General features: G+C 40.9%; 2 protein-coding genes across 5 annotated transcripts in view; one reads left to right on the forward strand and one right to left on the reverse strand.

Annotated features, from left to right (window-relative positions):
• The window catches only part of ndel1b (nudE neurodevelopment protein 1-like 1b), a 65,704-nt gene extending 64,138 nt beyond the window's left edge, over positions 1-1,566 (forward strand). Inside the window, exons 9-10 of one of the 4 annotated variants that reach the window (XM_070857589.1) lie at positions 665-742; positions 956-1,566. In XM_070857589.1, coding sequence (XP_070713690.1) covers positions 665-742; positions 956-1,043 — 166 coding nt within the window. In that variant the 3' untranslated portion in view covers positions 1,044-1,566. The remainder of the gene's footprint in view (positions 1-664; positions 743-955) is intronic. The other 3 variants (XM_070857590.1, XM_070857591.1, XM_070857592.1) reach the window with 3 other exon arrangements.
• A 7,208-nt stretch (positions 1,567-8,774) lies between these two features.
• On the reverse strand, positions 8,775-9,752 carry LOC139226212 (armadillo repeat-containing protein 10-like). Its single transcript, XM_070856839.1, has one exon. It carries the CDS (start codon positions 9,750-9,752, stop codon positions 8,775-8,777), a length of 978 nt encoding a protein of 325 aa, XP_070712940.1.
• Positions 9,753-27,409: the final 17,657 nt, after the last annotated feature.

Below are 27,409 nucleotides of genomic sequence, written 5' to 3' on the forward strand. Positions count from 1 at the left end.
GTTTGTCTCTTGTACATTCAAAGCTGAGGCATGGCTAAATTTAAAAGCAATACTAACCAGTGTTACATGAAAAATACATTAAGATGTGCATTTGCTACTAAAGTCTTCTGTTTGGCACATGTTCATTTTTTTAAAAAAAAATCTTGTATGCCATTATGTCTAGAAGTAACTAATATGTTTTTGTACAGTGACTTATTTTGTAATTCTACATGGAATCAGTTGGATCTGGACAAACCTTGTATAAATGTTTGCATAAGGGTGATCATTAGTGATTCTTTGTAATGGCAATATTAAAATCAGGTTTAAATATGATTATAGCTATCTCCTTTTTCTAAATCTCATCAAAACCAAACTCTATTAACCCTTAAACTTCAGACACGAGGGATTTCCAGTCGTCTTGGGTCAGCTTTTTTTAATACATATTTTCAACTTGCACATTATGGTATTGAAACAACCCGCAGTATTGTAAAACTACTGAAGTTTGAAAATCACAGATAAATCTATCAGCTATGTTTCACATATAAATTGCATACAACAGAGATCAACATTTAGTTGTAGTAGGTAACTATATAAAATTGACAAGAAAATGTTTTTAATTGTCATTTCGACCATTGCCAGTTTAATATTGTAGTAGAGTAGCTAATGCAGATCTTTAATTTTCAAGGCCAGATAATGATGCAGGATGCAGAAACAGTATTGAAGGAAGCCGAATCTCCAGAAATAGACCCACCAGGAAACCAAAGCAAGTGAATTGATTAGTCTATATAATTTGTATTTTGTCCTCAACCCAGAGTTGTTGATTGTCTTGACAGTTTAGAAGAGTTTCTCATTCTAGTAATTAAATGTTTGTATCTTGAATGTTGTTAGACTTGTACCAGATCTATAGATTACCAGCTACTGTAGGACCATGTATAAAATACTTTAATGTAACCAGTTTTCTTTTTGTTGAATATAGGGCAGTAAATGGTCTAGACCAAGGACCTGCTCGAATTGGATCAGTGCCGCCGCCTTCACCACCAGGCATGCTGCCGCTCAGTGTCTGAATAGCCATACTGCGTCTTTTTTTTTTTAACATCTACTTCAAACAACAGGATAACCATTGTAACCTGGCTACAAATGGAGTACACTGTGGTGTGTAGGAATTTCTGAACTTTTATCTCGTTCTGCACAAGATTTTCAGTTTATTAAACAGTTTGCCTCTTAATCTCTGTTGGTATACTGTCACTGCAGTGTAGTTAATGTCACATTACCTTACCGTTTGTGGGTTTTAATGCTATTCCTGTTGTACATTTCCAGCAACAGCAGACTTGTATATTGAGCATTCAAAATTGAAATCTTAAGCAGTATTGGAAAAGTCTACATATTCAAGGCTAACGATGGTATAAATGGTATTTGTTCAAGCCACTTGTGCGGTGTGTGACTCTCCAGATAGTTGGTCTGGGTTTCTCGGTTATGTGCCTGGATTTGGTGGTATTTTAAAACACCAATTATTGTAATTTTTATGTTGTACTGTACAATTTCTCCTTGGTTTCTAATGTCAGATTTATGAAGATATATTTAAGCATTGTTTAAGTGTAAATTGGTTTGTTTTTAAAAAAAAAAATACAAAAGTTGGATAACTCAAACTTACACACTTTAAATTTTTTGAATCATTTACTGCATTGATTTTTGTTTCTATGCATCAACTCGATCACTTACATTTTATTTTGTTGCATAATTCAGAATTACGTTGCCTGTTTACGTCTCGTTACTGTATATAAGTTTGTAAACATAACTTTGCCCAAGATATTTGTACATAGCTTGGGCTTTGTAGCATTATTTATTCAGATTCTATATGGCATGTTTAATAAATGAGAGTTTACCATACACAGTTGTAACAAATCATATGATATCATGATGTAGAACCTGCTGTCTAATCTTCCAGAAATAAATTTGTTCTTTAAACAGCCGTAGTGTGCAGAGTGTTGGTCTGTTATAACATCAGATGCAGGATGGAGCCACTATTGTTAAGGCTTTGTGGAAAGTATCTCTAAATGTTTCCTTATATTTTAAATAAGGACACATTACTGAGCTTTTGTAAATGTGGCACTGAACAAATAATAATTACTGATTTTTGTATGAAGCCAAAATATCAGGAGGAATTGGAAATAATATCTATCTATATATTAAGTCGTGTTCATGGTGTGGACTTCCTATCCACAATACCTTGCTTTCCATGTTATGAGTTGCATTATAAAATGCAATGTAATGGAAGCAGGATTAACATTTAGGCTGAATTGTTACGAACTGCACAGGGATTTTGGTATTTCCAATAGAAATTCCAATGTTTAAAATGTCAGCATTTAATCTGTAATCTCTCACTACTAGGCCATAATCATAGGCAGTCCCTTGAAGCGAGGATGACTTGCTTCCATGCCAAAAAAGGATGAGTTCACAGGTATTTCAATGAAGGACCTAATATTCCAGGTCCTGAACTACATCCTGAAGGTTGGAAGATGCCTATGCGTGGATTTTTTTAACGTGGGGTGTCCATTGCACACCAGCCACCACACTGGCTTGAGGGAGCTAGGTCCAGTGGCAAGAGTTATCCAAGACGATTGGAGAGCTGCTCTGCTGCACTGACCTAGTGCGCGCAAATATCGCAGTGTGGGCTGGCCCCCAAACTCGCGCCTCACCTGGGCCCCGATCAAGTCTCTACAGTCTCTCGCCAATCCTTTGCCCCGATCTCGCCGCTCCTGCTGTATCTACCCACGCTTCAATCACCAGCTGGACCTTGATGATGTCACTCTTCGATGCCGTCGCCCTCCTGCACCAGCTCGCGCTGCTCCCAGAAGTAGTATGCCTCCACGCCACTCCCGAGGCTGCTCACCGCCCCTTTTATGCCCTACTAATAGACAAGAAAGAATTAATTTTTGTCTGCTGAATATTTAACTTGTCTTTTCTAGCAATATCAAAAAACTTGGGAGGGGTAATGACCCAGGGGTACACAGTTCTCAAAGGAAGAACCACAAGTTCAGATTCCAGGTAGCCATCACATGGTGTGAAACATAATAGGAAGCATAAGGTGCTAATTGGGTTAAATGACGACAGATTACACATTACACATTGCTTAGCAACAACAACAACTTGCATAGTAAACTGTCCCAAAACGCTATTCCCATCACCCTGATCCTTGCTGGCCTACACTGGCTCCTAGTCCCCCATGCTTCAAGTTTAAAATTCTCATCCCCATTATTAAATTTGTTCATGGCCTCGCCCCTCTATCTATCTGTGTAAACTCCTCCGGCCCTACACACCCTGCTATATAGATGCAAGTTGTTGGTAACATTTAGATTCAGTCTGGTTTTCCAAGAGAGAGAGACCCAGCGCAATGTAATGTATTCCAGTAGGGTCTCGCTATCGTTTATCTACAAGTACACTGCGGATCGAAGGAGATTTGAGGTCTGCATATAGGAGTTTCTGGTGATGCTAAGCCTGTGAAAGTATCTAGTGCAAAGATCCAAAAATATGACCTGGTAATTCCAATGTTAAATAAAAAAAGAAGAGACTTAACATTTATATAGCACCTTTCACAACCATCTCAAAGCACTTTACAGCCAATGAAGTACTTTTGGAGTGTAGTCACTGCGCACAGCAGAACCCACAAACAGTAATGTGATGACTAGATAATCTGTTTTTATGTTGATTGAGGGATAAATATTGGCCAGGACACTGGGGATAACTCCCCTACTCTTCTTCGAAATAGTGCCGTGTGATCTTTTACGTCCACTTGAGAGCAGACGTCTCATCTGAAAGACGGCACCTCTCGGCAGTAACTTTATTGATTATCTGTAACATCACTAGGTGACACGGTAATAGTTTTCCTCACAAATCACTAACATCCTTTCTAAAAACAAAATGAGTTAAATTTTGAAAGAAAACAAGTATTAATTATCATCTGTATTTTGTTGATTGAAAATAGAAAGCATGTTAAATACTTAAAGCTGTGATAAACTGACATACCCCCTTTTTTCTTTGTTCCTCCATTGCTTTCTGAACTCTTCTGCTTTTTTGGTTTTCGTTTTTGGATTTGCACCTTAACTGCAACCTCGGCTCTTAACCTTTCTTTTCCATTTGCTGTCCCAACTGATAGCTACTCCCCTGTCTCTCCTTGGCTCTTTTTCCCCATTTGTTACCCCATTACTTAACCCCCCTCAATAGTTCGCCTCATTTGCTCCCAATTGTTACCCCAGCTCATAAGCCTCTCCCTTTTTGATGGATATTTTATATATTTATAAATACACGCTACTTAAACTTGTCTATTAAAATTCTAATAATGTTCCCTTTCCCTCTCTGCCTAAACCACAAGTACTTCCCTTTTGAATCCACTTCCTATTGAGCCTATCCTCCAACTTACCACAAACACATTATGGGAGATCCATTACTATATGTATAAAATCCTACTTTATTTTTAAATCAACGGGTACCCTGTAATGCAGTAACAGTAAATCCCTGCTCCTCTTCTTTCTTCCAGATGATGGTGCTGTTACCCCTCTCTTTTTTTAAAATGACGACAACTGTTCTTGCTTGCTGCAGAGTTAGTGCTGTAATCTCTCAGCCAAATAGCGCACACAGTCTCGTTATCTCTGAACAATGCTACGGGACATTGATTAGTGTAGTAAATATTCCAAAAATCACAATCTTGTAGCAAAGTACACTTTATTTTTAAAAAGCACTTTAATGTGGCACAATGTTCTTTATCGTACATGGGAGCAAAAAGGTAGAAGACAAACATCAGTGCTAGTTTGGGGACGCAAACCGGTTTTTGATCTCAATTTATTTTCGAATGTTTCTAGTTCCACACTTGTACGATGCACTTAATTGTACATATGGATATGCAGTATTGTCATATTTGCTGAAAAATTATATTTAAGCTAGTAGAATGTAGCTCTAAACACCTTGGATGTGGTTCAGTGCTGGAATCTGAAAGAAAGTTGCGGTTCTTATGGTATATTGGTCAGATGGAAGGCACTATTTCACCCATGTTTAAATAATCATTAAAATATGATTTGCTGTTTCAGAAATTAAGAAATCAACTGCATTCAAGTATAGTAACCAAGATTTTTATAGCTTACCCAAAGAAGTACTTATGGAGATAAAAGGTTCATTGTGTACTGTCTTGTATGCATGTGTATAGTAATTTTAGTATTTGCAATTTTTTGTGCTTTTTATATACTGTTTAAAATATATTTAAGTTTGTGAATCTCTGATCTATGTGGCAATATCTACTATTTCAGGGAGTCTGGTAGTGTAACATGAGAATAAATTAAATCATGCAAGCAGATTGTTGCAATTGTTATCCCCTTGGGTATACATCTGTATGAAGACAAATATACGGTTTCTGAATTGTAAATCATCTTACAGGAACTCTTTTTTAATACAAGTTTTGCAATAGTTTTTAATCCTGTAGATGCCAAAAAAAAATAGTTTGTGTAAAATTTATAGTTTCTGGTTAAATGTCAGGAAATCATACAGCAATAGTCTTTTGTTCTGGCTCCCGCATGTCATCTGCAGGAACTACAAGTATCTGAAATGGGAGTTTTCCATGTCTAAATGTAACATTTTCAAACCTTCCATGTTTTCTTAAGTCTGTCCCTAGCCATCCATTGCCAGATCTTGATTGATTATGGCAAGTACTGTAGTGCTTCACCTTCCTCAACTAAAACCAGCCACTGTTATCCTGGAGGGCAAGGATGACCTTGGGCTCATTTTTTCCTCCTCAAAATCCTCTTCCCTGCCCCCTTCACCTTCCCTCAAATGCCAAGTGCAAGGAGCTAGTGTATTTCATCAAACCCCCATTGTTAGCTGTCATAGTTAATGGTTTTTATTTCTTTGACACCATCCCTGTCCCCTTTAAAAGTGTCACTATCGCACCCTTCCTTACATAAAAATGTCAACTTTTTCATCCATGCCAATTATTGCCCTCTCTTCCCCTCTAAGGTCCTTGGATATGTTGTTACCTCCTGACTCTGCCCATCTTGCCTGTAATTTTTTTAATCCTTCCAGTCCAGCTTCTGTCTGTCTCAGCACCAGAAGAGCGCTGACCGGCATTAATGATCTTCTCCGTGGTGCTTTATCCTTCCTTGACCTCTCTACAGTCTCCAACACCATGCTTCTCCAACATCTGTCCTCTGTTGCCTAGTTCCTTAGACCTTCCCTGTCATTGTTTGTTTCATACCTTTCCAAATGTAGCCAGATCATCTTCACTCCCTCATTGTCACCTACAGAGACCTCCAAGAATATAATATTGGGGTCTTGCTCTTTTCATCTACATTCTGCCCCTAGTGACATCATCCATCAAACCAGGGTCAGCTAACCACACATACGCTGATGACACCCAGCTCTACCTTACCACCATCTCTCAAATCCAACTGCCTCTGTGCTGTCAGACTGCCTGTCTGACATCCAGTCTTGGATGAGTTTTAACTTTGTCCAGTTTAACATTTGAATGACCACAGTTATCACCTGGAAGTTGTCATTGGGCATAATAGGCATTCTTAAGATTTATACTCTTAAATTGTACCAAAAGAATGCTGTGGACTTCAGTTTATTAGCCCAGAGTGTGTATTTAAAAAAAAAAATAAATAAATAAAAAATTCTGATGCGCATGCTTTATTGACGATACTGCAGATTTGTATTTGTTTACTGAAGTAGATTATTAATCATTTTAAGTTACAATTTTAATGCTGTATATTTAGATTAATTTAATTCTTTCATAGGATGTAGACAGTTTTACGGTTGGAGTTTTGTCAAAATAGCTACCAATTAAATAAATGTTGAAGTGACTGGCAGAACAACAGTTAGCATTTCTGAACATTTTTTTACTCGCTATGTTAAGAGACATTAATATTCTTAAAATTTTAAATGAATGGGATAACACCTCATTTAAAGTAGTGGACAAAGGAATTTCATATTAACATGTTAAGCCAGAGGTAGCTTGTCAGATAAGGAAAGTGAGGCATTGCCTCACCTATAATTGTCATAGACTTGCAGTGACTGCAGAATGGCACACACCTGAAGGAAAAAGTTCTTTTTGGAATATTCCATGTGCAAAACTGCAACTTGCAGCCCGAACATTTGCAAAACTCCATTCTTCAGATTTTGTTTTAACCCTTTTCAACTTCTGAGTGACTGGGACATGTTTTCAAAGACATTGCGCATGTGCAAAGGACCCATTGTCAGTGACTAGCTGGCTTGGCTAGGCATGTTTAACATGTGCCTCATCCAACAAAGAGAAAAGCAGCGGCATTTGTTGTGTAGTAATGCATTGATCAATTTGTGCACACGTGGGATCACAAGTGCAGCACATGCAAGATGGATGTGCAATATTTTGTGTGGTGGAAGCAAAATGACATTACAACTGTAGGCAACAGCTCCAACTGGTTTTCTTTAGCTATAAAAATAGAAAGGCAGAGCAAATGATCATTGCTAGCTGGAGAACAGAAAATTAAGAGGGTAATAAGCAGCCTCTCCTCGGACTCCCTGCAATGACTCAACGCCTTTCAATATTTTTGAGGAGGACTAGAGTCAACACTTTGAAGCCACAAGATTGTGTCAAATTTAGGAAAAAGAAAGTTCAAACGCTTAGTTCAAAGTAAAAAGTGCTTTTGGAGTAGGCTTAGCAGGAAGCAAGCTGTCTTTTGAAGGTACTCGTTCCATTAATCTTTGCAAACAGAGAGCCAACTGAAGTTTTGAAAATTCAAGAAATAAAAACAAACTGCTGGAACTATACAGTAGGTGCATCAGCATCTGTGAAGAGAAGAGACAGACCAACATTTTTAGGTGTAAATGATTTTTTGAACTGGCTTCCAAAGATGATCTTGCTGCCTTGGCCTTTTGATGGGCCATTATGTGAAAGTGTCATCTAAAGGATTATGAAGAGAGGATGCATATGATATAATAACATGGTTTAATGTATTTTATTCATCTCGTTCTTCACTCCTACCCTTCAATCCCATATTGTTAACTGATGTATGTAGTATTTTGGCACATTTTAATTGGAAGAGTTGGGGTGTGCCTTACGCTAGAGTATTTGGATTGAAAATAAGCGCGTGGGGTTTTTGTGCCGTAAGCCACGTTACTAAACTTCAGTATAAAATTGGAGAAACCCTTTCACAGTAATTCTCTTCCACCCCATATCAAGTATGTGAAGTACGATCTGTCCAATTTTTTTTTTTTTAAATAGTGCATCAATGGTGCTGTTATTTTATAAAGTTACATTCTCTGCAATGGTAAATGATCTTTGTTCATGTGTTTTCAGCTTTACAATTGATTATAAAGCTTGAACTGTTGAGTGGTTAAAAGAATGAGAAGACTGTGTTGTGAAGCAGATACCAATCACCTTTATTTGTGGCATTATCTACTAATGTAATTGTTAGTGCTGATGCTAATAGTTTTCAAGTTGTTGGGGAAATTAAATTAACTGGAGTTACCACTTAACGTGTTTCCTGTGACATGCTCCAGAAAGTACAATAAATAGAATCTTGAACTATCAGTCACATTATACTGGGTCTTTCACCTTTGTGAAAGCTCACAATGTGCTTCTGCATATAATTTATGATCTTATTTTCACTGTAATTCACAATTATAATTGTAAGGAATAATGTCCATAGAATAAAAATATTTCATGCATGCAAACCATTGAACTAGTTACTGTGGCTTAAACAGCTCTTGAAATCATTAGATAATATTTAATAGAATTAATTAAAACTTTTTAGCTGTAACTTTCAAGTAATTCATTGTAATTTTGATAGGATCTTAGTAGTCAGTAAGAACACCCCATTGTCTGGGTGTGTCATTAAGGAAAAGAGTTTATTTGAAAATTGTGAGCCTCCAAATAACAGTGCAAAGAGGGACTCCTCATTGTATTCTTGCTGAGCGGATTCATAATGTGGACTTCTCCTGATTTCATTTAAATTGGCCACAAATGTTAGATGACCTTTTAGAATATCTGGTGGTATGCAGGTATTAAACAATAAAAGGAAGGATGGTGGAACTCTGGTGTTCAGAATATCAAACGTGAGCTCTAAGTTTGTTGACAGATTGCTGAAAATGTTTAATACTTGGGCCTTAGTTTGCGCTGACCCTTTCTGCAACAGTTCAAAGAATTCCGGGATGGACCTTTTCACCTTGACCTGGTTTTGATGGTAGTGCAGCAAGTTGCTGAGCAGCCTTAAAGCAGCTAACTGTAATTCAGAGTCTAAAATGGCTGCACTGACCAGCTTACGAACTTGATGAACATATTCCTGGATTATTTCTCGATTTGTGACATTGTTAGAAAGGAAATTAAGAGCATTTAAAGCATCTACTTTTATCTCGGTCAGAGGATCATTCAATGATTCTACAATGATGCTGATCCCACCTTGTGAACGAATTAATTCATGATTAGCTGAAAATGCAGCCAATCTACAAATACTTGTTCCAATGAGTGCTTTCAGGGTAGGATTGGGATTTTGCTTAATAGCCAAAAGCCTACGCAAGTGTTGTGCATCCATGTCATCGCAGCTGCTGGTGATAGTAAATCCTGATGCATCAGCCTGAATCATGTGTGAGTTACCCACTTCAACACATGAGCAATGTTCGTTACTAGATGTTCTTCTGTCCTGGTCTTCAGTGTTTGTGCTTATATTGATTGGATTGTACAGTAAATAAGCAGCTCCCATTCCAGATAAAAGCCCCATGTTGTTGCTACAGGGTCCTAAGTTAGCTTCCATTTTCACTTGTAAGTTGCTTCTAATTTGTGTTCAATTCACTAAGCTCAGTATATTTGAAACTAAACAGTGAATAGTTGAAACAAATGGTTATTTTTTTAATTGATGATAACAATGACTTCATAACAGAAGGTTCCAATTGACATCTTGTAGATTCTGGTATCCATAGCACACTGAATTTGAATGGATACATGTTTGATGATGTCATGGTAGCCACAACAGCTTTCTGTAAACATTGGAGATTCTTTTAATGACACAAATTAAGAATGTGAGTAAAATAAAGTACAAGAAATTGACTTTTGGCCCATTGAAGCTCATCCCTCCGGTATTCTCATTCTCCAGCTTAGTCTCTGTCCACCCTGCCTGCCAGCTTTAATTGTAAACCATGTTTGTCACTAACTTGTCCTTGTGTATTATCCATGTAAGTGCATTTGGATTCTAAGGAGTGATGGGAGCAATAAAGTCTTCATGTGAACATGTGTTTTTTGCATTTCCAACCCTCTGTTTCCAAGTTTTAACACCATTCAGAAGGTTGTGGTTTCAAGTTCCACCTCACATTTGCAGACATAATCTAGTATAATACTGAGTGTGTGTAGTGTCATGACCAACATTTCTCTCTGGCAACACTGCTGGCAATCAATTAGCTGGTCATTCATCGTCCATGTGTGGTGCAAACACAATTGTATCAAAATGGAAACTACGGTCCTCAACAATAAAAACGACTTGTATAGTGCCTTTTAATGTAGTAAAATGTCCCAAGGTGCTTCACAGGAGTGAATAAATTTGACACTGAGCCAGATAAGAAGAAATTACAGCAGATGACCAAAAGCTTGGTCAAGGAAGGAGGATGGCGAGGTTTAGGGAGGGAGTTCCAGAGCTTAGGGCCTAGGCAGCTGAAGGCAGTTTATAATCACAGATGCTCGAAGGCAGAATTTGAGGAGTGCAGATATCTTGGGAGGTGGAGTTGGGGGTTATGAGGCTGAAGGAGATTAGAGATAGGGAGGGGCGAGACCATGGAGGGATTTGTAAACCAGGATGAGAATTTTGAAATAGAGGCGTTAACTGGAAGCCAATGTAGGTCATCGAGCACGGGGTGATGAGTGAGCAGGAACTGGTGCGAGTTAGGAGACGGGTTGCTGCGTTTTGGATGACTTCAAGTTTACCTGGGGTAGAATGTGGGAGGCCAGCCAGGAGTGCGTTAGAGTAGTCTAGAGCTAACAAAGGCATGGATGAGGGTTTCAACAGCAGATGAGCTGAGACGGGCATTGTTGGGGAGTAAATAGACAGTTTTAGTTATGCCGCGGATGTGTGGCTGGAAGCTCATTTTGGAGTCAAATATGACACCAAGGTTGTGAACAGTCCGACACAGAATTTAGGATTCATTCCCCTTGAAATGGATTTGATATCATCAAATGAATGTTTCATAAAGGAGTCACTGATCCTATGGACAGATGCAGAGTAATCAGCACCAACAACTGGGTAATATATTCATTGCTACTTGTACTGAAATTGTAAATGCATTGTCCCTACAGAACCATCATAGCTTACAGTACATGTGAAGACCATTCAGCCCACCTGGCTCTTTGTGCGAAACTTCCCTTCTGCCTTGCACTAGTTATTCTTAGTCTCTCTGATGTAACATTATAGATACGATTTGAAAACAGCAATGACTGAGAACAATGCAAGTTCATTGGCCTGACTGCAGAGTTTTGTGTCCAAGTCCTGGTGCCTTTGTGCAGAGGGAGTTTGAGAAGTTAAGGTCTAAGCAAAATAGCAAGACCACAAGAATTGTTGAGCACAAACGGTTTGCTGCAAGTTATGTTCAATAAAACAATTCATGCTAGTAAAGTTGCTAGATAATTAGTTTAAAAATAATATAAAAGGGTTTGAGGAGAAAGTAGGACAACAGTATTGTCTAAAATCAATCCAAGAGGGATCTAAACGCAGCATAGGCAAGAAAGAAAAAGGAAAAAAAAACTTGCATTTATATAGCACCTTTCACAACATCTTCATGCTTAAATTAAAAACAGAAAATGCTGGAAATGTTTGGCAGGTCAGACATAGAAACATAGAAAATAGGTGCAGGAGTAGGCCATTCAATAAGATCATGGCTGATCATTCCCTCAGTACCCCTTTCCTGCTTTCTCTCCATACCCCTTGATCTCTTTAGCTGTAAGGGCCATATCTAACTCCCTCTTGAATATATCCAATAAACTGGCATCAACATCTCTGCAGTAGAAAATTCCACAGGTTAACAACTCTGAAGAAATTTCTCCATTTATTTTAATCAAAATAGAATGTAATTATATAGAACAAAAATTTAATTTTTGAATTTTTTTAACATTTTAAAGGGTCTAAAATTAAACGTGCTTTATTTAACAGGATTTTAAATGTTTAAATTACTGAAAAAATATCTATTGAAAATGTCTCCTTATAATCAGTCGTAAGAATTTCATGGGCATTCTCTGGGCAGAAGTTGGACAAATAACCCAACTCTGCCCACGGAGGCCCTTTACATCCGGATGCGGCAACCGGTCAAGAGAATTCTTGACAGATTGCAAGTTCCGGGTTTAGGCTCATGCGCTTCGCACCTACTTGAACCCGGAACTTGCGGGGGCCCCTACAGGCATATGCACACCTCGAATGCACTATCTGAATTGGATCAGGGGAGTTCTCTCCATGACCTACTCATTATCAATCCCTCAAGCAACATCACTAAAATAGATATCTGGTCATTGCTGATTGCAGGACCTTGCTGGGTGCAAATTGCTTGCTCAGATTCCCGATATTGCAAGAGTGACAACATTTCAAAAGTACTTAATTAGCTGTGAAGCACTTTAACATTCTAATGAAAGATCATTGACCTGAAAAACTCTCTCCACAGATGTTGTGTGAGCTGTGAGGAGGATGCTAAGAAGCTGCAGGGTGACTTGGACAGGTTAGGTGAGTGGGCAAATGCATAGCTGATGCAGTATAATGTGAATAAATGTGAGGTTATCCACTTTGGTGGCAAAAACACAAAGGCAGTATATTATCTGAATGGTGGCAGATTAGGAAAAGGGGAGGTGCAACGAGACCTGGGTGTCATTGTACATCAGTCATTGAAAGTTGGCATGCAGGCACAGCAGGTGGTGAAGAAGGCAAATGGCATGTTGGCCTTCATAGCTAGGGGATTTGAGTATAGGAGCAGGGAGGAATAACTGCAGTTGTACAGGGCCTCACCTGAAATATTGTGTTCAGTTTTGGTCTCCTAATCTGAGGAAGAACATTCTTGCTATTGAGGGAGTGCAGTGAAGGTTCACCAGACGGATTCCAGGGATGGCAGGACTGACATATGGGGAGAGACTGGATTGACTGGGCCTGTATTCACTGGAGTTTAGAAGGATGAGAGGGGATCTCATAAAAACATATAAAATTCTGACGGGACTAGACAGGTTAGATGCAGGAAGAATGTTCCTGATGTTGGGGAAGTCCAGAACCAGGGGACACAGTCCAAGGATAAGGGTAAGCCATTTAGGACCGAGATGAGGAGAAACTTCTTCACTCAGAGTTGTTAACCTGTGGAATTCTCTACCCCAGAGAGTTGTTGATTCCAGTTTGTTGGATATATTCAAGAGGGAATTAGATATGACCCTTATGGCTAACAGGATCAAGGGGTATGGAGAGAAAGCAGGAAAGGGATACTGAGGTGATTATCAGCCATGATCTTATTGAATGTTGGTGCAGGCTTGAAGGGCTGAATGGCCTACTGCACCTATTTTCTATGTTTCTATAAATGAGGTAATTAGAAGACAAGTGGATGCTAGGGTCACATAAGAATGCTTACGCTACACAGGTATATGCATGAGAGCAACACTACTGCTATAAATATAGTGACAGACATCACATATAATTAACATCATGATAGTACAAAATCTGCATTGCATTACAATATTTCATGATCCCATCATTCATTACATAACATGAGAGGATTAATTGGCAATCCCGTTGTGCGAGGCCCCTTGGGGAAGAGTGACCATAATATGGTGGAATTCTGCATTAGGATGGAGAATGAAACAGTTAATTCAGAGATCAAGGTCCAGAACTTAAAGAAGGGTAACTTTGAAGGTATGAGGCGTGAATTAGCTAGGATTGATTGGCGAATGATACTTAAGGGGTTGACTGTGGATGGGCAATGGCAGACATTTAGAGACCGCATGGATGAACTACAACAATTGTACATTCCTGTCTGTCGTAAAAATAAAAAAGGGAAGGTGGCTCAACCGTGGCTATCGAGGGAAATCAGGGATAGTATTAAAGCCAAGGAAGTGGCATACAAATTGGCCAGAAATAGCAGTGAACCCGGAGACTGGGAGAAATTTAGAACTCCGCAGAGGCGGACAATGGGTTTGATTAGGGCAGGGAAAATGGAGTACGAGAAGAAGCTTGCAGGGAACATTAAGACGGATTGCAAAAGTTTCTATAGATATGTAAAGAGAAAAAGGTTAGTAAAAACAAACGTAGGTCCCCTGCAGTCAGAATCAGGGGAAGTCATAACGGGGAACAAAGAAATGGCGGACCAGTTAAACAAGTACTTTGGTTCGGTATTCACTAAGGAGGACATTAACAACCTTCTGGATATAAGAGGGGTCAGCGGGTCTAGTAAGGAGGAGGAACTGAGGGAAATCCTTATTAGTCGGGAAATTGTGTTGGGGAAATTAATGGGATTGAAGGCCGATATATCCCCAGGGCCTGATGGACTGCATCCCAGAGTACTTAAGGAGGTGGCCTTGGAAATAGTGGATTGACAGTCATTTTCCAACATTCCATTGACTCTGGATCAGTTCCTATCGAGTGGAGTGTAGCCAATGTAACCCCACTTTTTAACAAAGGAGGGAGAGAGAAAACGGGGAATTATAGCCTGACATCGGTAGTGGGTAAGATGATGGAATCAATTATTAAGGATGTCATAACAACGCATTTGGAAAGAGGTGACATGATAGGTCCAAGTCAGCATGGATTTGTGAAAGGGAAATCATGCTTGACAAATCTTCTAGAATTTTTTGAGGATGTTTCCAGTAAAGTGGACAAAGGAGAACCAGTTGATGTGGTATATTTGGACTTTCAGAAGGCTTTCGACAAGGTCCCACACAAGAGATTAATGTGCAAAGTTAAAGCACATGGGATTGGGGGTAGTGTGCTGACATGGATTGAGAACTGGTTGTCAGACAGGAAGCAAAGAGTAGGAGTAAATGGGAATTTTCAGAATGGCAGACGGTGACTCGTGGGGTACCGCAAGATTCTGTGCTGGGGGCCCCAGCTGTTTACACTGTACATTAATGATTTAGACGAGGGGATTAAATGTAGTATCTCTAAATTTGCGGATGACACTAAGTTAGGTGGCAGTGTGAGCTGTGAGGAGGATTCTATGAGGCTGCAGAGCGACTTGGATAGGTTAGGTGAGTGGGCAAATGCATGGCAGATGAAGTATAATGTGGATAAATATGAGGTTATCCACTTTGATGGTAAAAACAGAGAGACAGACTATTATCTGAATGGTGACAGATTAGGAAAAGGGGAGGTGCAACGAGACCTGGGTGTCATGGTACATCAGTCATTGAAGGTTGGCATGCAGGTACAGCAGGCGGTTAAGAAAGCAAATGGCATGTTGGCCTTCATAGCGAGGGGATTTGAGTACAGGGGCAGGGAGGTGTTGCTACAGTTGTACAGGGCATTGGTGAGGCCACACCTGGAGTATTGTGTACAGTTTTGGTCTCCTAACCTGAGGAAGGACATTCTTGCTATTGAGGGAGTGCAGCGAAGGTTCACCAGACTGATTTCCGGGATGGTGGGACTGACCTATCAAGAAAGACTGGATCAACTGGGCTTGTATTCACTGGAGTTCAGAAGAATGAGAGGGGACCTTTTATAGAAACGTTTAAAATTCTGATGGGTTTAGACAGGTTAGATGCAGGAAGAATGTTCCCAATGTTGGGGAAGTCCAGAACCAGGGGTCACAGTCTAAGGATAAGGGGTAAGCCATTTAGGACCGAGATGAGGAGGAACTTCTTCACCCAGAGAGTGGTGAACCTGTGGAATTCTCTACCACAGAAAGTTGTTGAAGCCAATTCACTAAATATATTCAAAAAGGAGTTAGATGTAGTCCTTATTACTAAGGGGATCAAGGGGTATGGTGAGAAAGCAGGAATGGGGTACTGAAGTTGCATGTTCAGCCATGAACTCATTGAATGGCGGTGCAGGCTAGAAGGGCCGAATGGCCTGCTCCTGCACCTATTTTCTATGTTTCTATGACATCAATCATATATTATACGGAAATGAATGGCATTAAATGACTTTAAATCACCCAATGGTTTATACATTACTCACGTGGCACGATAACTGATTCAGATGTTACACGGGTGGTCGACCATTTGTGGACTCCCACCAGTGCCAACGCCCGCTCTTCCAGGTCGGTCAGGGCGCTAATATCAGCCTGGCCGCCACCCGTATGCCGTTGCTCGGCCCTATTCTTCAAAAGCTTCTTCTGCAAAGGTGACAAGAGCATGGTATGTCATAAGATCATTGCTAGGTACTTTTACAGATAAAACAGATAGCAGATTACTGACAGATAGTAATATAATATTACACAACACAACGCACAGACAATCTACAATTAGTCATCCCATGCTAATCATAGTCACCGTAAACATTATACATATCGCATGCATGGTTATATCTACCATCTGCGAATAACTTGAATCAGATCGAGGTTTGGATTAATCGATTACCAGTCTAACTATAATACATCAGATTTGCATTTAAATTAATCATTGCACCATTACAATTTATTATATAAATAAATAAATATAAATACATTTAATACTTACTCTGCCTGAACCAACAAGATCGTTCCAGCGCTTACGGTACTGGTTGGACTCCTTCACCTCATGAGTGCTAGCAGATATCACCTCTGCTATCTCTGTCCATATCCTTTGATAAACCCGGGGTGGAGGGGTTCCCACGCCCACCCCGGGTCAATTGGCCTCCTCACGAAAGCGCTTTGCGCACCTATGTTCTCCCATTTCTCCCACTTCCGCTACTCCTTCCTCCTTTTCCTCGCTCATCCTTCTTTCAATCATTTCAATTGAATCCATTTATAATCTCAAAAACAACTCCAGTCTCCAATAATCCACAAACCACACTACCAACACTACAACCTCTCCAGCAGCTTTCTCCTCTCTCTCCTCTTTCACTCTCTTCTGCGCACATGTAGATGACCCCTAACCACCTGAAACGTGGGAAAAGACAGTTGCTATGGACGGCAGCCTTGCATGACTGAATAAACTGCTAACACCCATTTCACATCGCTACGGCCAAATTAAAAAGTGGAAACTAGCGGGTTTGAAAATGGGCGATATTCCAACGCTGGAAATACCACCCACTTTTGGGCGATCTGGAGACTAATGCAAAGTCTAGCCCCATGTCTAGTTCGATATGAGCAAAATGATCTTGTTCTATTTATTAGTTGAGCATTCCTCAATGTACTTTCTGTCCATTTACAGGCACCTGACACTCTGGACAAATTGATTTGTATTAATAAAACAGAATGAAAGAAGAGTGCAAGATTAGTATGGGTTTACTTAATCCTGATTAACGCAATGTACAATAAGCAACACATGTTCCATTCCGACAGGCAACCTCAACCCCGCTTCAAATCCACATTTATGCTTTATTCTGCAACAAAATGAAAGAACGTTCATTTAGAATCCAAACCTTGTGCTACCATAAAATGTGTAGAACCTTATTTATGTGCATGAGAATTTACAACAACTTGTATTTATATAGCGCCTTTAACATAGTGAACGTTCCAAGGCGCTTCACCAGAGTATTAGGAGATTAAAAATTTGACACCGAGCTGCATAAGTAGAAATTAGTGCAAAAGCTTGGCTAAAGAGGTAGGTTTTAAGGAGCTTCTTGAAGGAGGAAAGGGAGGCGGAGAGGTTTAGGCAGGGAATTACAGAGCTTGGGGCCGAGGCAACAGAAGGCACGGCCACCAATGGTTAAGCGATTATAATCAGGAATGCTCTAGAGGGCAGAATTAGAGGAGTGCAGACATCTCGGCACGGGAGGAGGGGTGGCGAGGTGGGGGTGGGGGAGGCTATGGAAGGATTTGAAAATAAGGATGAGAATTTTGAAATCGAGGTGTTGCTTAACCGGAAGCCAATGTAGGTCAACGAGCACAGGGTTGATGGATTAGTGGGAATGTGGATGTTGCCTGAGAAGTAGGTCTGCTTGAATATAATTGCTGTAGAATTAAGAACAGGCTACTGAACCTTTCTCAAGTACAATAGTTTGAAAATAATGAGAAAAACGTCACAGTTTATTGATGAGCTTGCACCCAGGATTGCCCATATTTGAAGCCTCGGATCCTGGGGGGAGGGAGAGGTGATAAGAGGAAGCCACCTTTGTGCACCTGTTGTGATTTTAATATAGGTTTGGAAATACTTCAGGGTAAAGGAGGCAAGAACAGACTGTACTGGCAATAACAGTTGAACAACTCGTCAGACACTGCTTGTTCAGGTGGAAGTTAAATAACCCATTGATGAGACTGGTTGAAGAGGAGCAGGGTGTTCTAACAGTGTCCTGGCCAATATTCAATCCAACCAACCATAAATTGATCAACTGGTCATTCAGCTGATGATGGCTGTTTATGGAACCTTGCCATTTGCCTACAATAACTACACCTCAGTAATTCATTGTATGTGAAGCACTTGGAACATAACATCAATCCAAGTTCGTTGTTTCTGCCAGAATGGCCCTCGTAGAGTCCTTCCTTTCATTGGCCATTTCCTTGATTGGGTCAGAGGGGGGAGAAAACAACTTTAAAACAGAAACTAATAGAAACAAAAGGCTTTAAAAGTTGAGTGAGGTCTTCCTACACCATAAACTCAAAATATGATAGAGACAAGAAAGGTGCAGGCGTAGGACAACCTTTTTTTAAGAGTGACAAATGGTAGAGGAAGGAAGATCTTTATGTGAGAACACACAAAGTTACAAAAAAAAATTACTTTCATCAGGCTAGCTTTGGACAGAAGCTGTGTTAGTGTTTATAGTTTAACAGGGCTGTAGTGATACCCGCCCTCCTATATAGCTCAGAGATGTGGACCATATACAGTAGACACCTCAAATCGCTGGAGAAATACCACCAACGATGTCTCCGCAAGATCCTGCAAATCCCCTGGGGAGGATAGATGCACCAACATCAGTGTTCTCGATCAGGCCAACATCCCCAGCATCGAAGCACTGACCACACTCGACCAGCTCTGCTGGGCTGGCCACATTGTTCGCATGTCTGACACAAGATTCCCAAAGCAAGCGCTCTACTCAGAACTTCAACACGGAAAGTGAACCCCAGGTGGGCAGAGGAAACATTTCAAGGATACCCTCAAAGCCTCCTTGATAAAATGCAACATCCCCACCAACACCTGGGAGTCCCTGGCTAAAGACCGCCCTAAGTGGAGGAAGTGCATCCGGGAGGGCGCTGAGCACCTCAAGTTTCATTGTCGAGAGCGTGCAGAAACCAAGCGCAGGCAGCGGAACGAGCGTGCGGCAAACCAGTCCCGTCCACCCTTTCCTTCAACAACTGTCTGTCCCATCTGTGACAGAGACTGTAATTCCCGTATTGGACCGTTCAGTCACTTAAGAACACATTTTTAAAGTGGAAGCAAGTCTTCCTCGTTTCCGAGGGACTGTCTTTGATGATGATATGATGATGTTACTAGTAACCCTATGAACAGCTGAGAATTTCCATTCTCTTGGGCCAGCTAATTAAAACTTCAATTCACAACCTAACTTGATTGTTGTAATATTTGCCAAATAAAACAAATACTTTGAAACAACCAAATAATAAAACATAAAAATAAGATTTTAAAATGTTTTACTCTGCCTGGGCCCTAAGCTCTGGAATTCCCTTCCTAAACCTCTCCGCCTCTTATCCTCCTTCAAGACGCTCCTTAAAACACACCTCTTTGACCATGCTTATTATTGATTTTTACTTCTGCGGCTCAGTGTCAAATTTTTATCTCAATAAATACTCATAGAAACATAGAAAATAGGTGCAGGAGTAGGCCATTCCGGTTCTGGGGGAGATGGGACCAGTACAAACCGGATGGTCTGCACCTGGGCAGGACCGGAACCAACGTCCTAGGGGGAGTATTTGCTAGTGCTGTTGGGGAGGGGTTAAACTAATATGGCAGGGGGATGGGAACCTATGCAGGGAGACAGAGGGAAGTAAAATGGAGGCAGAAGCAAAAGATAGTAAGAAGAAAAGTAAAAATCGAGGGCAGAGAAACCCAAGACAAAAATCAAAAAGGGCCACATTACAGCAAAAGTCTAAAGGGACAAAGTGTGTTAAAAAGACAAGCCTGAAGACTCTGTGCCTCAATATGAGGAGTATTCATAATAAGGTGGACAAATTAACTGCGCAGGCAGCTATTATCGAATATGATATAATTGGGATTACGGAGACATGGCTCCAGGGTGACCAAGGCTGGGAACTCAACATCCAGGGGTATTCAACATTCAGGAAGGATAGACAGAAAGGAAAAGGAGGTGGGGTAGCATTTCTGGTTGGAGAAGAAATTAACGCAATAGTAAGGAAGGACGTTAGCTTGGATGATGTGGAATCTGTAAGGGTAGAGCTGCGGAATACCAAAGGGCAGAAAACGCTAGTGGGAGTTGTGTACAGACCACCAAACAGTAGTAGTGAGGTTGGGGACAGCATCAAACAAGAAATTAGGGATGCGTGCAGTAAAGGTACAGCAGTTATCATGGGCGACTTTAATCTACATATAGATTAGGCTAACCAAACTGGTAGTAGTATGGTGGAGGAGGATTTCCTGGAGTGGAGTGTATTAGGGATGGTTTTCTAGACCAATATGTCGAGGAACTAACTAGAGGGCTGGCCATCCTAGACTGGGTGATGTGTAACGAGAAAGGACTAATTAGCAATCTTGTTGTGCGAGGCTCCTTGGGGAAGAGTGACCATAATATGGTAGAATTCTTTATTAAGATGGAGAGTGACACAGTTAATTCAGAGACTAGGGTCCTGAACTTAAGGAAAGGTAACTTCGATAGTATGAGACGTTAATTGGCTAGAATAGACTGGCGAATGATACTTAAAGGGTTGACGGTGGATAGGCAATGGCAAACATTTAATGATCACATGGATGAACTTCAACAATTGTACATCCCTGTCTGGAGTAAAAATAAAATGTGGAAGGTGGCTCAACAGTGGCTAACAAGGGAAATTAGGGATCGCGTTCAATCCAAGGAAGAGACATATAAATTGGCCAGAAAAAGCAGCAAACCTGAGGACAGGGAGCAATTTAGAATTCAGCAGAGGAGGACAAAGGGTTTAATTAGGAGGGGAAAATAGAGTATGAGAGGAAGCTTGCTGGGAACATAAAAACTGACTGCAAAAGCTTCTATAGATATGTGAAAAGAAAAAGATTAGTGAAGACAAACATAGGTCCCATGCAGTCAGAATCAGGTGAATTTATAATGGGGAACAAAGAAATGGCAGACCAATTGAACAAATACTTTGGTTCTGTCTTCACGAAGGAAGACACAAATAAAGTTCCGGAAATACTAGGGGACCGAGGGTCTAGTGAGAAGGAGGAACTGAAGGAAATCCTTATTTCCAGGGAATTGTGTTCGGGAAATTGATGATATTGAAGGCCGATAAATCCCCAGGGCCTGATAGGCTGCATCCCAGAGTAATTAAGGAAGTGGCCCTAGAAATAGTGGATGCATTGGTGATCATTTTCCAACATTCTATCGATTCTGGATCAGTTCCTATGGACTGGAGGGTAGCGAATGTAACATCACTTTTTAAGAAAGGAGGGAGAGAAAAAATGGGGAATTATAGACTGGTTAGCCTGACATCAGTAATTGGGAAAATGTTGGAATCAATTATTAAAGATAAAATAGCAGCGCATTTGAAAAGCAGTGACAGGATCGGTCCAAGTCAGCATGGATTTATGAAAGGGAAATCATGCTTGACAAATCTTCGAGAATTTTTTGAGGATGTAACTAGTAGAGTGGACAAGGGGGAATCAGTGGATGTGATGTATTTGGACTTTGAAAAGGCTTTTGACAATGTCCCACACAAGAGATTAGTGTGCAAAATTAAAGCACATGGTATTGGGGGTAATGTATTGATGTGGATAGAGAACTGGGTGGCAGACAGGAAGCAGAGAGTCAGGATAAACGGGTTCTTTTCAGAATGGCAGGCAGTGACTAGTGGGGTGCCGCAGGGTTCAGTGCTGGGACCCCAGCTATTTACAATATACATCAATGATTTAGATGAAGGAATTGAGAGTAATATCTCCAAGTTTGCAGATGACACTAAGCTGGATGGCGGTGTGAGCTGTGAGGAGGATGCTAAGAGACTGCAGGGTGACTTGGACAGGTTAGGTGAGTGGGCAAATGCATGGCAGATGCCCTATAATGTGGATAATTGTGAGGTTATCCACTTTGTTGGCAAAAACATGAAGGCAGAATATAATCTGAATGGTGGCAGATTAGGAAAAGGGGAGGTGCAACGAGACCTGGGTGTCATGGTACATCAGTCATTGAAGGTTGGCTTGCAGGTGCAGCAGGCGGTGAAGAAGGCAAATGGCATGTTGGCCTTCATGGCTAGGGGATTTGAGTATAAGAGCAGGGAGGTCTTGCTGCAGTTGTACAGGGCCTTGGTGAGGCCTCACCTGGTATATTGTGTTCAGTTTTGGTCTCCTAATCTGAGGAAGGACGTTCTTGCTATTGAAGGAGTGCAGCGAAGGTTCACCAGACTGATTCTCGGGATGGCAGGACTGACATATGAGGAGAGACTGGATCGACTGGGCCTATATTCACTGGAGTTTAGAAGAATGAGAGGGGATCTCATAGAAACATATAAAATTCTGACGGGACTGAACAGGTTAGATGCAGGAAGAACGTTCCCGATGTTGGGGAAGTCCAGAACCAGGGTACACAGTCATTTAGGACCGAGATGAGGAGAAACTTCTTCACTCAGAGAGTTATTGCCTTGTGGAATTCTCTTCCGTAGAGAGTTGTTGATGTCAGTTCGTTAGATATATTCAAGAGGGAGTTGGATATGACCCTTACGGCTAAAGGGAAAAAGGGATATGGAGAGAAAGCAGGCAAGGGGTACTGAGGTGAAGGATCAGCCATGATCTTATTGAATGGTGGTGCAGGCTCGAAGGGCCGAATGGCCTACTCCTGCACCTATTTTCTACGTTTCTATTCGGCCCTTCCTACTCCCCCTGCCCCACTTCTGCTTTCTCTCCATACCCCTTGATCCCTTTAGCCATAAGGGCCACATCTAACTTCCTTTTGAACACATCTAACGAACTGGCCTCAACAACTTTCTGTGGTAGAGAATTCCACAGGTTCACAATTCTCTGAGTGAAGAAGTTTCTCCTCATCTCGGTCCTAAATAGCTTACCCCTTATCCTTAGACTGTGACCCCTGGTGCTGCACTTCCCCAACATCGGGAACATTCTTCCTGCATCTAACCTGTCCAAGCCTTCAGAATTTTACATGTTTCTATGAGATCCCCTCTCATTCTTCTAAATTCCAGTGAATATAAGCCTAGTCGATCCAGTCTTTCTTCATATGTCAGTCCTGCCATCCCGGGAATCAGTCTGGTGAACCTTCGCTGCATTCCCTCAATAGCAAGAATGTCCTTCCTCAGATTAGGAGACCAAAACTGTACACAATATTCAAGGTGTGGCCTCACCAAGGCCCTGTACAACTGCAGTTAATCCTCCTTGCTCCTATACTCAAATCCTCTCGCTATGAAGGCCAACATGCCATTTGCCTTCTTCACCGCCTGCTGTACCTGCATGCCAACTTTCAATGACTGATGTACCATGACACCCAGGTCTCGTTGCACCTCCCCTTTTCCTAATCTGTCACCATTCAGGTAATATTCTGCCTTCCTGTTTTTGCCACCAAAGTGGATAACCTCACATTTATCTACATTATAATGCATCTGCCATGCATTTTCCCATTCACCTAACCTGTCCAAGTCACCCTGCAGCCACTTAGCATCCTCCTCACAGCTCACACTGCCACCCAGCTTAGTGTCATCTGCAAACTTGGAGCGATTACATTCAGTTCCTTCGTCTAAATCATTAATGTATATTGTAAATAGCTGGAGTCCCAGCGCTGAACATAGCGGTACCCCACTAGCCACTGCTTGCCATTCCGAAAAGGACCCGTTTATTCCTACTCTTTGCTTCCTGTCTGCCACCCAGTTCTCTATCCACTTCAATACATTACCCCCAATACCATGTGCTTTAATTTTGCACACTAATCTCTTGTGTGGGACCTTGTCAAAAGCCTTTTGAAAGTCCAAGTACACCACATCCACTGGTTCTCCCTTGTCCACTCTACTAGTTACATCCTCAAAAAATTCTAGAAGATTTGTCAAGCATGATTTCCCTTTCATAAATCCATGCTGACTTGGACCGATCCTGTCACTGCTTTCCAAATGCGCTATTACATCTTTAATAATTGATTCCAACAATTTCCCCATTACCGATGTCTATAATTCGCTGTTTTCTCTCTCCCTCCTTTTTTAAAAAGTGAGGTTACATTGGCTGCCCTCCAATCCATTGGAACTGATCTAGAGTCTATAGAATGTTGGAAAATGACCACCAATGCATCCACTATTTCTAGGGCCACTTCCTTAAGTACTCTGGGATGCAGACTATCAGGCCCTGGGGCTTTATCAGCCTTCAGTCCCATCAATTTCCCTATCACAATTTCCTGACTAATAAGGATTTCCTTCAGTTCCTCCTTCTCACTAGACCCTCGGTCCCCTAGTATTTCCGGAACTTTATTTGTGTCTTCCTTCGTGAAGACAGAACCAAAGTATTTGTTCAATTGGTCTGCCATTTCTTTGTTTCCCATTATAAATTCACTTGATTCTGACTGCAAGGAACCTACATTTGTCTTCACTAATCTTTTTCTCTTCACGTATCTATAGAAGGGCCTTGGGACGTTTCACCATTTTAAAAGTGCTATAAAAATACAAGTTGTTGTTGTTGCTGTCTCCTTTTTCCCATTCTCATTTAACCAACCACTTTTTTTCACCAAAATAATGCAGTTTTACATTTCTATATCATTTTTTATGAAGTTTTTCTTTCATCTTTTCTTTGAGGATTGAAAAATGGCATGTGACTGAAAACCAGTCCTAAAGGCCATTTCAGCTAAAGGGAACTAAAATGATTTAAGCTCATGGCTGCAGAATTGAACTAGGTCAACTCTTGACACTATTCATCATCAGCCATTCCCAAAGGCTGTTATCTTGTACTCGAGAGTTTTTCTCCCTTTGCCCTTCCCCCCGGAAGAGGCCACCTGATCTCAGATCTCACCTAGCGCCGTGCAATATCAAGCACGAGGAAGTGTAACGGGCACCCCAGGGGCAACCCCCTCGGGAAAATCATTTGAATGGCTGCAGATTACATAGTGTACTCTTGTCCGCAATAGTACATAGTTCAATTGTTTCACAGCACGTCTTGAAGATGAACTTGTATCACTAACAATATTCCAACAGTAGATTGTCAAGGGGCTATAGCGGGGGAGGAACTTAACACAATCACAATCACTAAGGAGGTGGTACTCAGTAAGATAATGGGACTAAAGGCAGATAAATCCCCTGGACCTGATGGCTTGCATCCTAGGGTCTTAAGAGAAGTAGCACAGGGATTGTGGATGCATTGGTTGTAATTTACCAAAATTCCCTGGATTCTGGGGAGGACTCAGCAGATTGGAAAACTGCAAACGTAACGCCCTTATTTAAAAAAGGAGGCAGACAAAAAGCAGGAAACTATTGACCAGTTAGCCTAACATCTGTGATTGGGAAAATGTTGGAGTCCATTATTAAAGAAGCAGTAGCAGGACATTTGGAAAAGCAAAATGCGGTCAGGCAGAGTCAGCATGGATTTATGAAGGGGAAGTCATGTTTGAAAAATTTGCTGGAATTCTTTGAGGATGTAACGAACAGGGTGGATAAAGGGGAACCAGTGGATGTGGTGTATTTGGACTTCCAGAAGGCATTTGACAAGGTGCCACATAAAAGCTTACTGCACAGATAAAAGTTCACAGGGTTGGGGGTAATATATTAGCATGGATAGAGGATTGGTTAATGAACAGGAAATAGAGATTCGGGATAAATGGTTTATTCTCGGGTTGGCAATCAGTAACTAGTGGAGTGCCGCAGGGATCAGTGTTGGGACCCCAACTGTTTACAATTTTATTAACGAATTGGAAGAAGGGACCGAGTGTAATGTAGCCAAGTTTGCTAACGATACAAAGATGGGAGGAAAAGCAATGTGTGAGGAGGACACAAAAAATCTGCAAAAGGACATAGAAAGGTATAAGTGAGTGGGCAAAAATTTGGCAGATGGAATATAATGTTGGAAAGTGTGAGGTCATGCACTTTGGCAGAAAAAAAATCAAAGAGCAAGTTATTATTTAAATGGAGAAAGATTGTAAAGTGCCGCAGTACAGCGGGACCTGGGGGTACTTGTGCATGAAACACAAAAGGATAGTATGCAGGTACAGCAAGTGATCAGGAAGGCCAATGGTATCTTGGCCTTTATTGCAAAGGGGATGGAGTATAAAAGCAGGGAAGTATTACTACAGCTATATAAGGTATTGGTGAGGCCACATCTGGAATACTGCATGCAGTTTTGGTTTCCTTATTTACGAAAAAGATATACTTGCTTTGGAGGCAGTTCAGATAAGGTTCACAAGGTTGTTTCTGGAGATGAGGGGGTTGACTTATGAGGAAAGGTTGAGTAGGTTGGACCGCTACTCATTGGAATTCAGAAGAATGAGAGGTGATCTTATCGAAACATATAAGATTATGAGGGGTCTTGACAAGGTGGACGCAGAGAGAATGTTTCCACTGATAGGGGAGACTAGAACTAGAGGGCATATTCTTCGAATAAGGGGCCGCACATTTAAAACTGAGATGAGGAGAAATTTCCTCTCTCAGAGGATCTGTGGAATTCGCTGCCTCAGAAAGCTGTGGAAGCTGGGACATTGAATAAATTTAAGAAAGAAATAGACAGTTTTTAAAATGATAAGGGAATAAGAGGTTATGGAGAGCGGGCAGGGAAGTGGACCTGAGTCCATGATCGGATCAGCCATGATTGTATTAAATGGCGGAGCAGGCTCGAGGTGGCCTACTCCTGCTCCTATTTCTTATGTTCTTGTGTTGCAACTTCAGTGATGTCTAAAAAGTATTGCATTTCTCAAGAGTACCTGCACAATATTTGGATTATTCTACCAATCTAAACTAAGCAACAAAAGTCATTTGGAAACCGAGATCTGAAATATTGAGTATACATTCATCAAATATTTAGTTACCATAAGCTTCGCTTTCTGTATAATGGCAGATGTGATCAGATGCTTATTATTCAAAGCTGTAATCAAATGTTTTGCAAGGAACCATAGAATGAACAAAGTAACTTTCAGGCATTAGGCTAAACTCGGCAATAAACCATGTGAAATCAATATCTTAAATGCGACCACATATACCATGCGACCACTAATAAAAACAGCATTATACAGCGCTACACAGGCATGCTTGGCAATCGGCATGT

Source organism: Pristiophorus japonicus, chromosome 16 (genome assembly GCF_044704955.1).
Source record: "Pristiophorus japonicus isolate sPriJap1 chromosome 16, sPriJap1.hap1, whole genome shotgun sequence".
Lineage (NCBI taxonomy): Eukaryota > Metazoa > Chordata > Chondrichthyes > Pristiophoridae > Pristiophorus > Pristiophorus japonicus.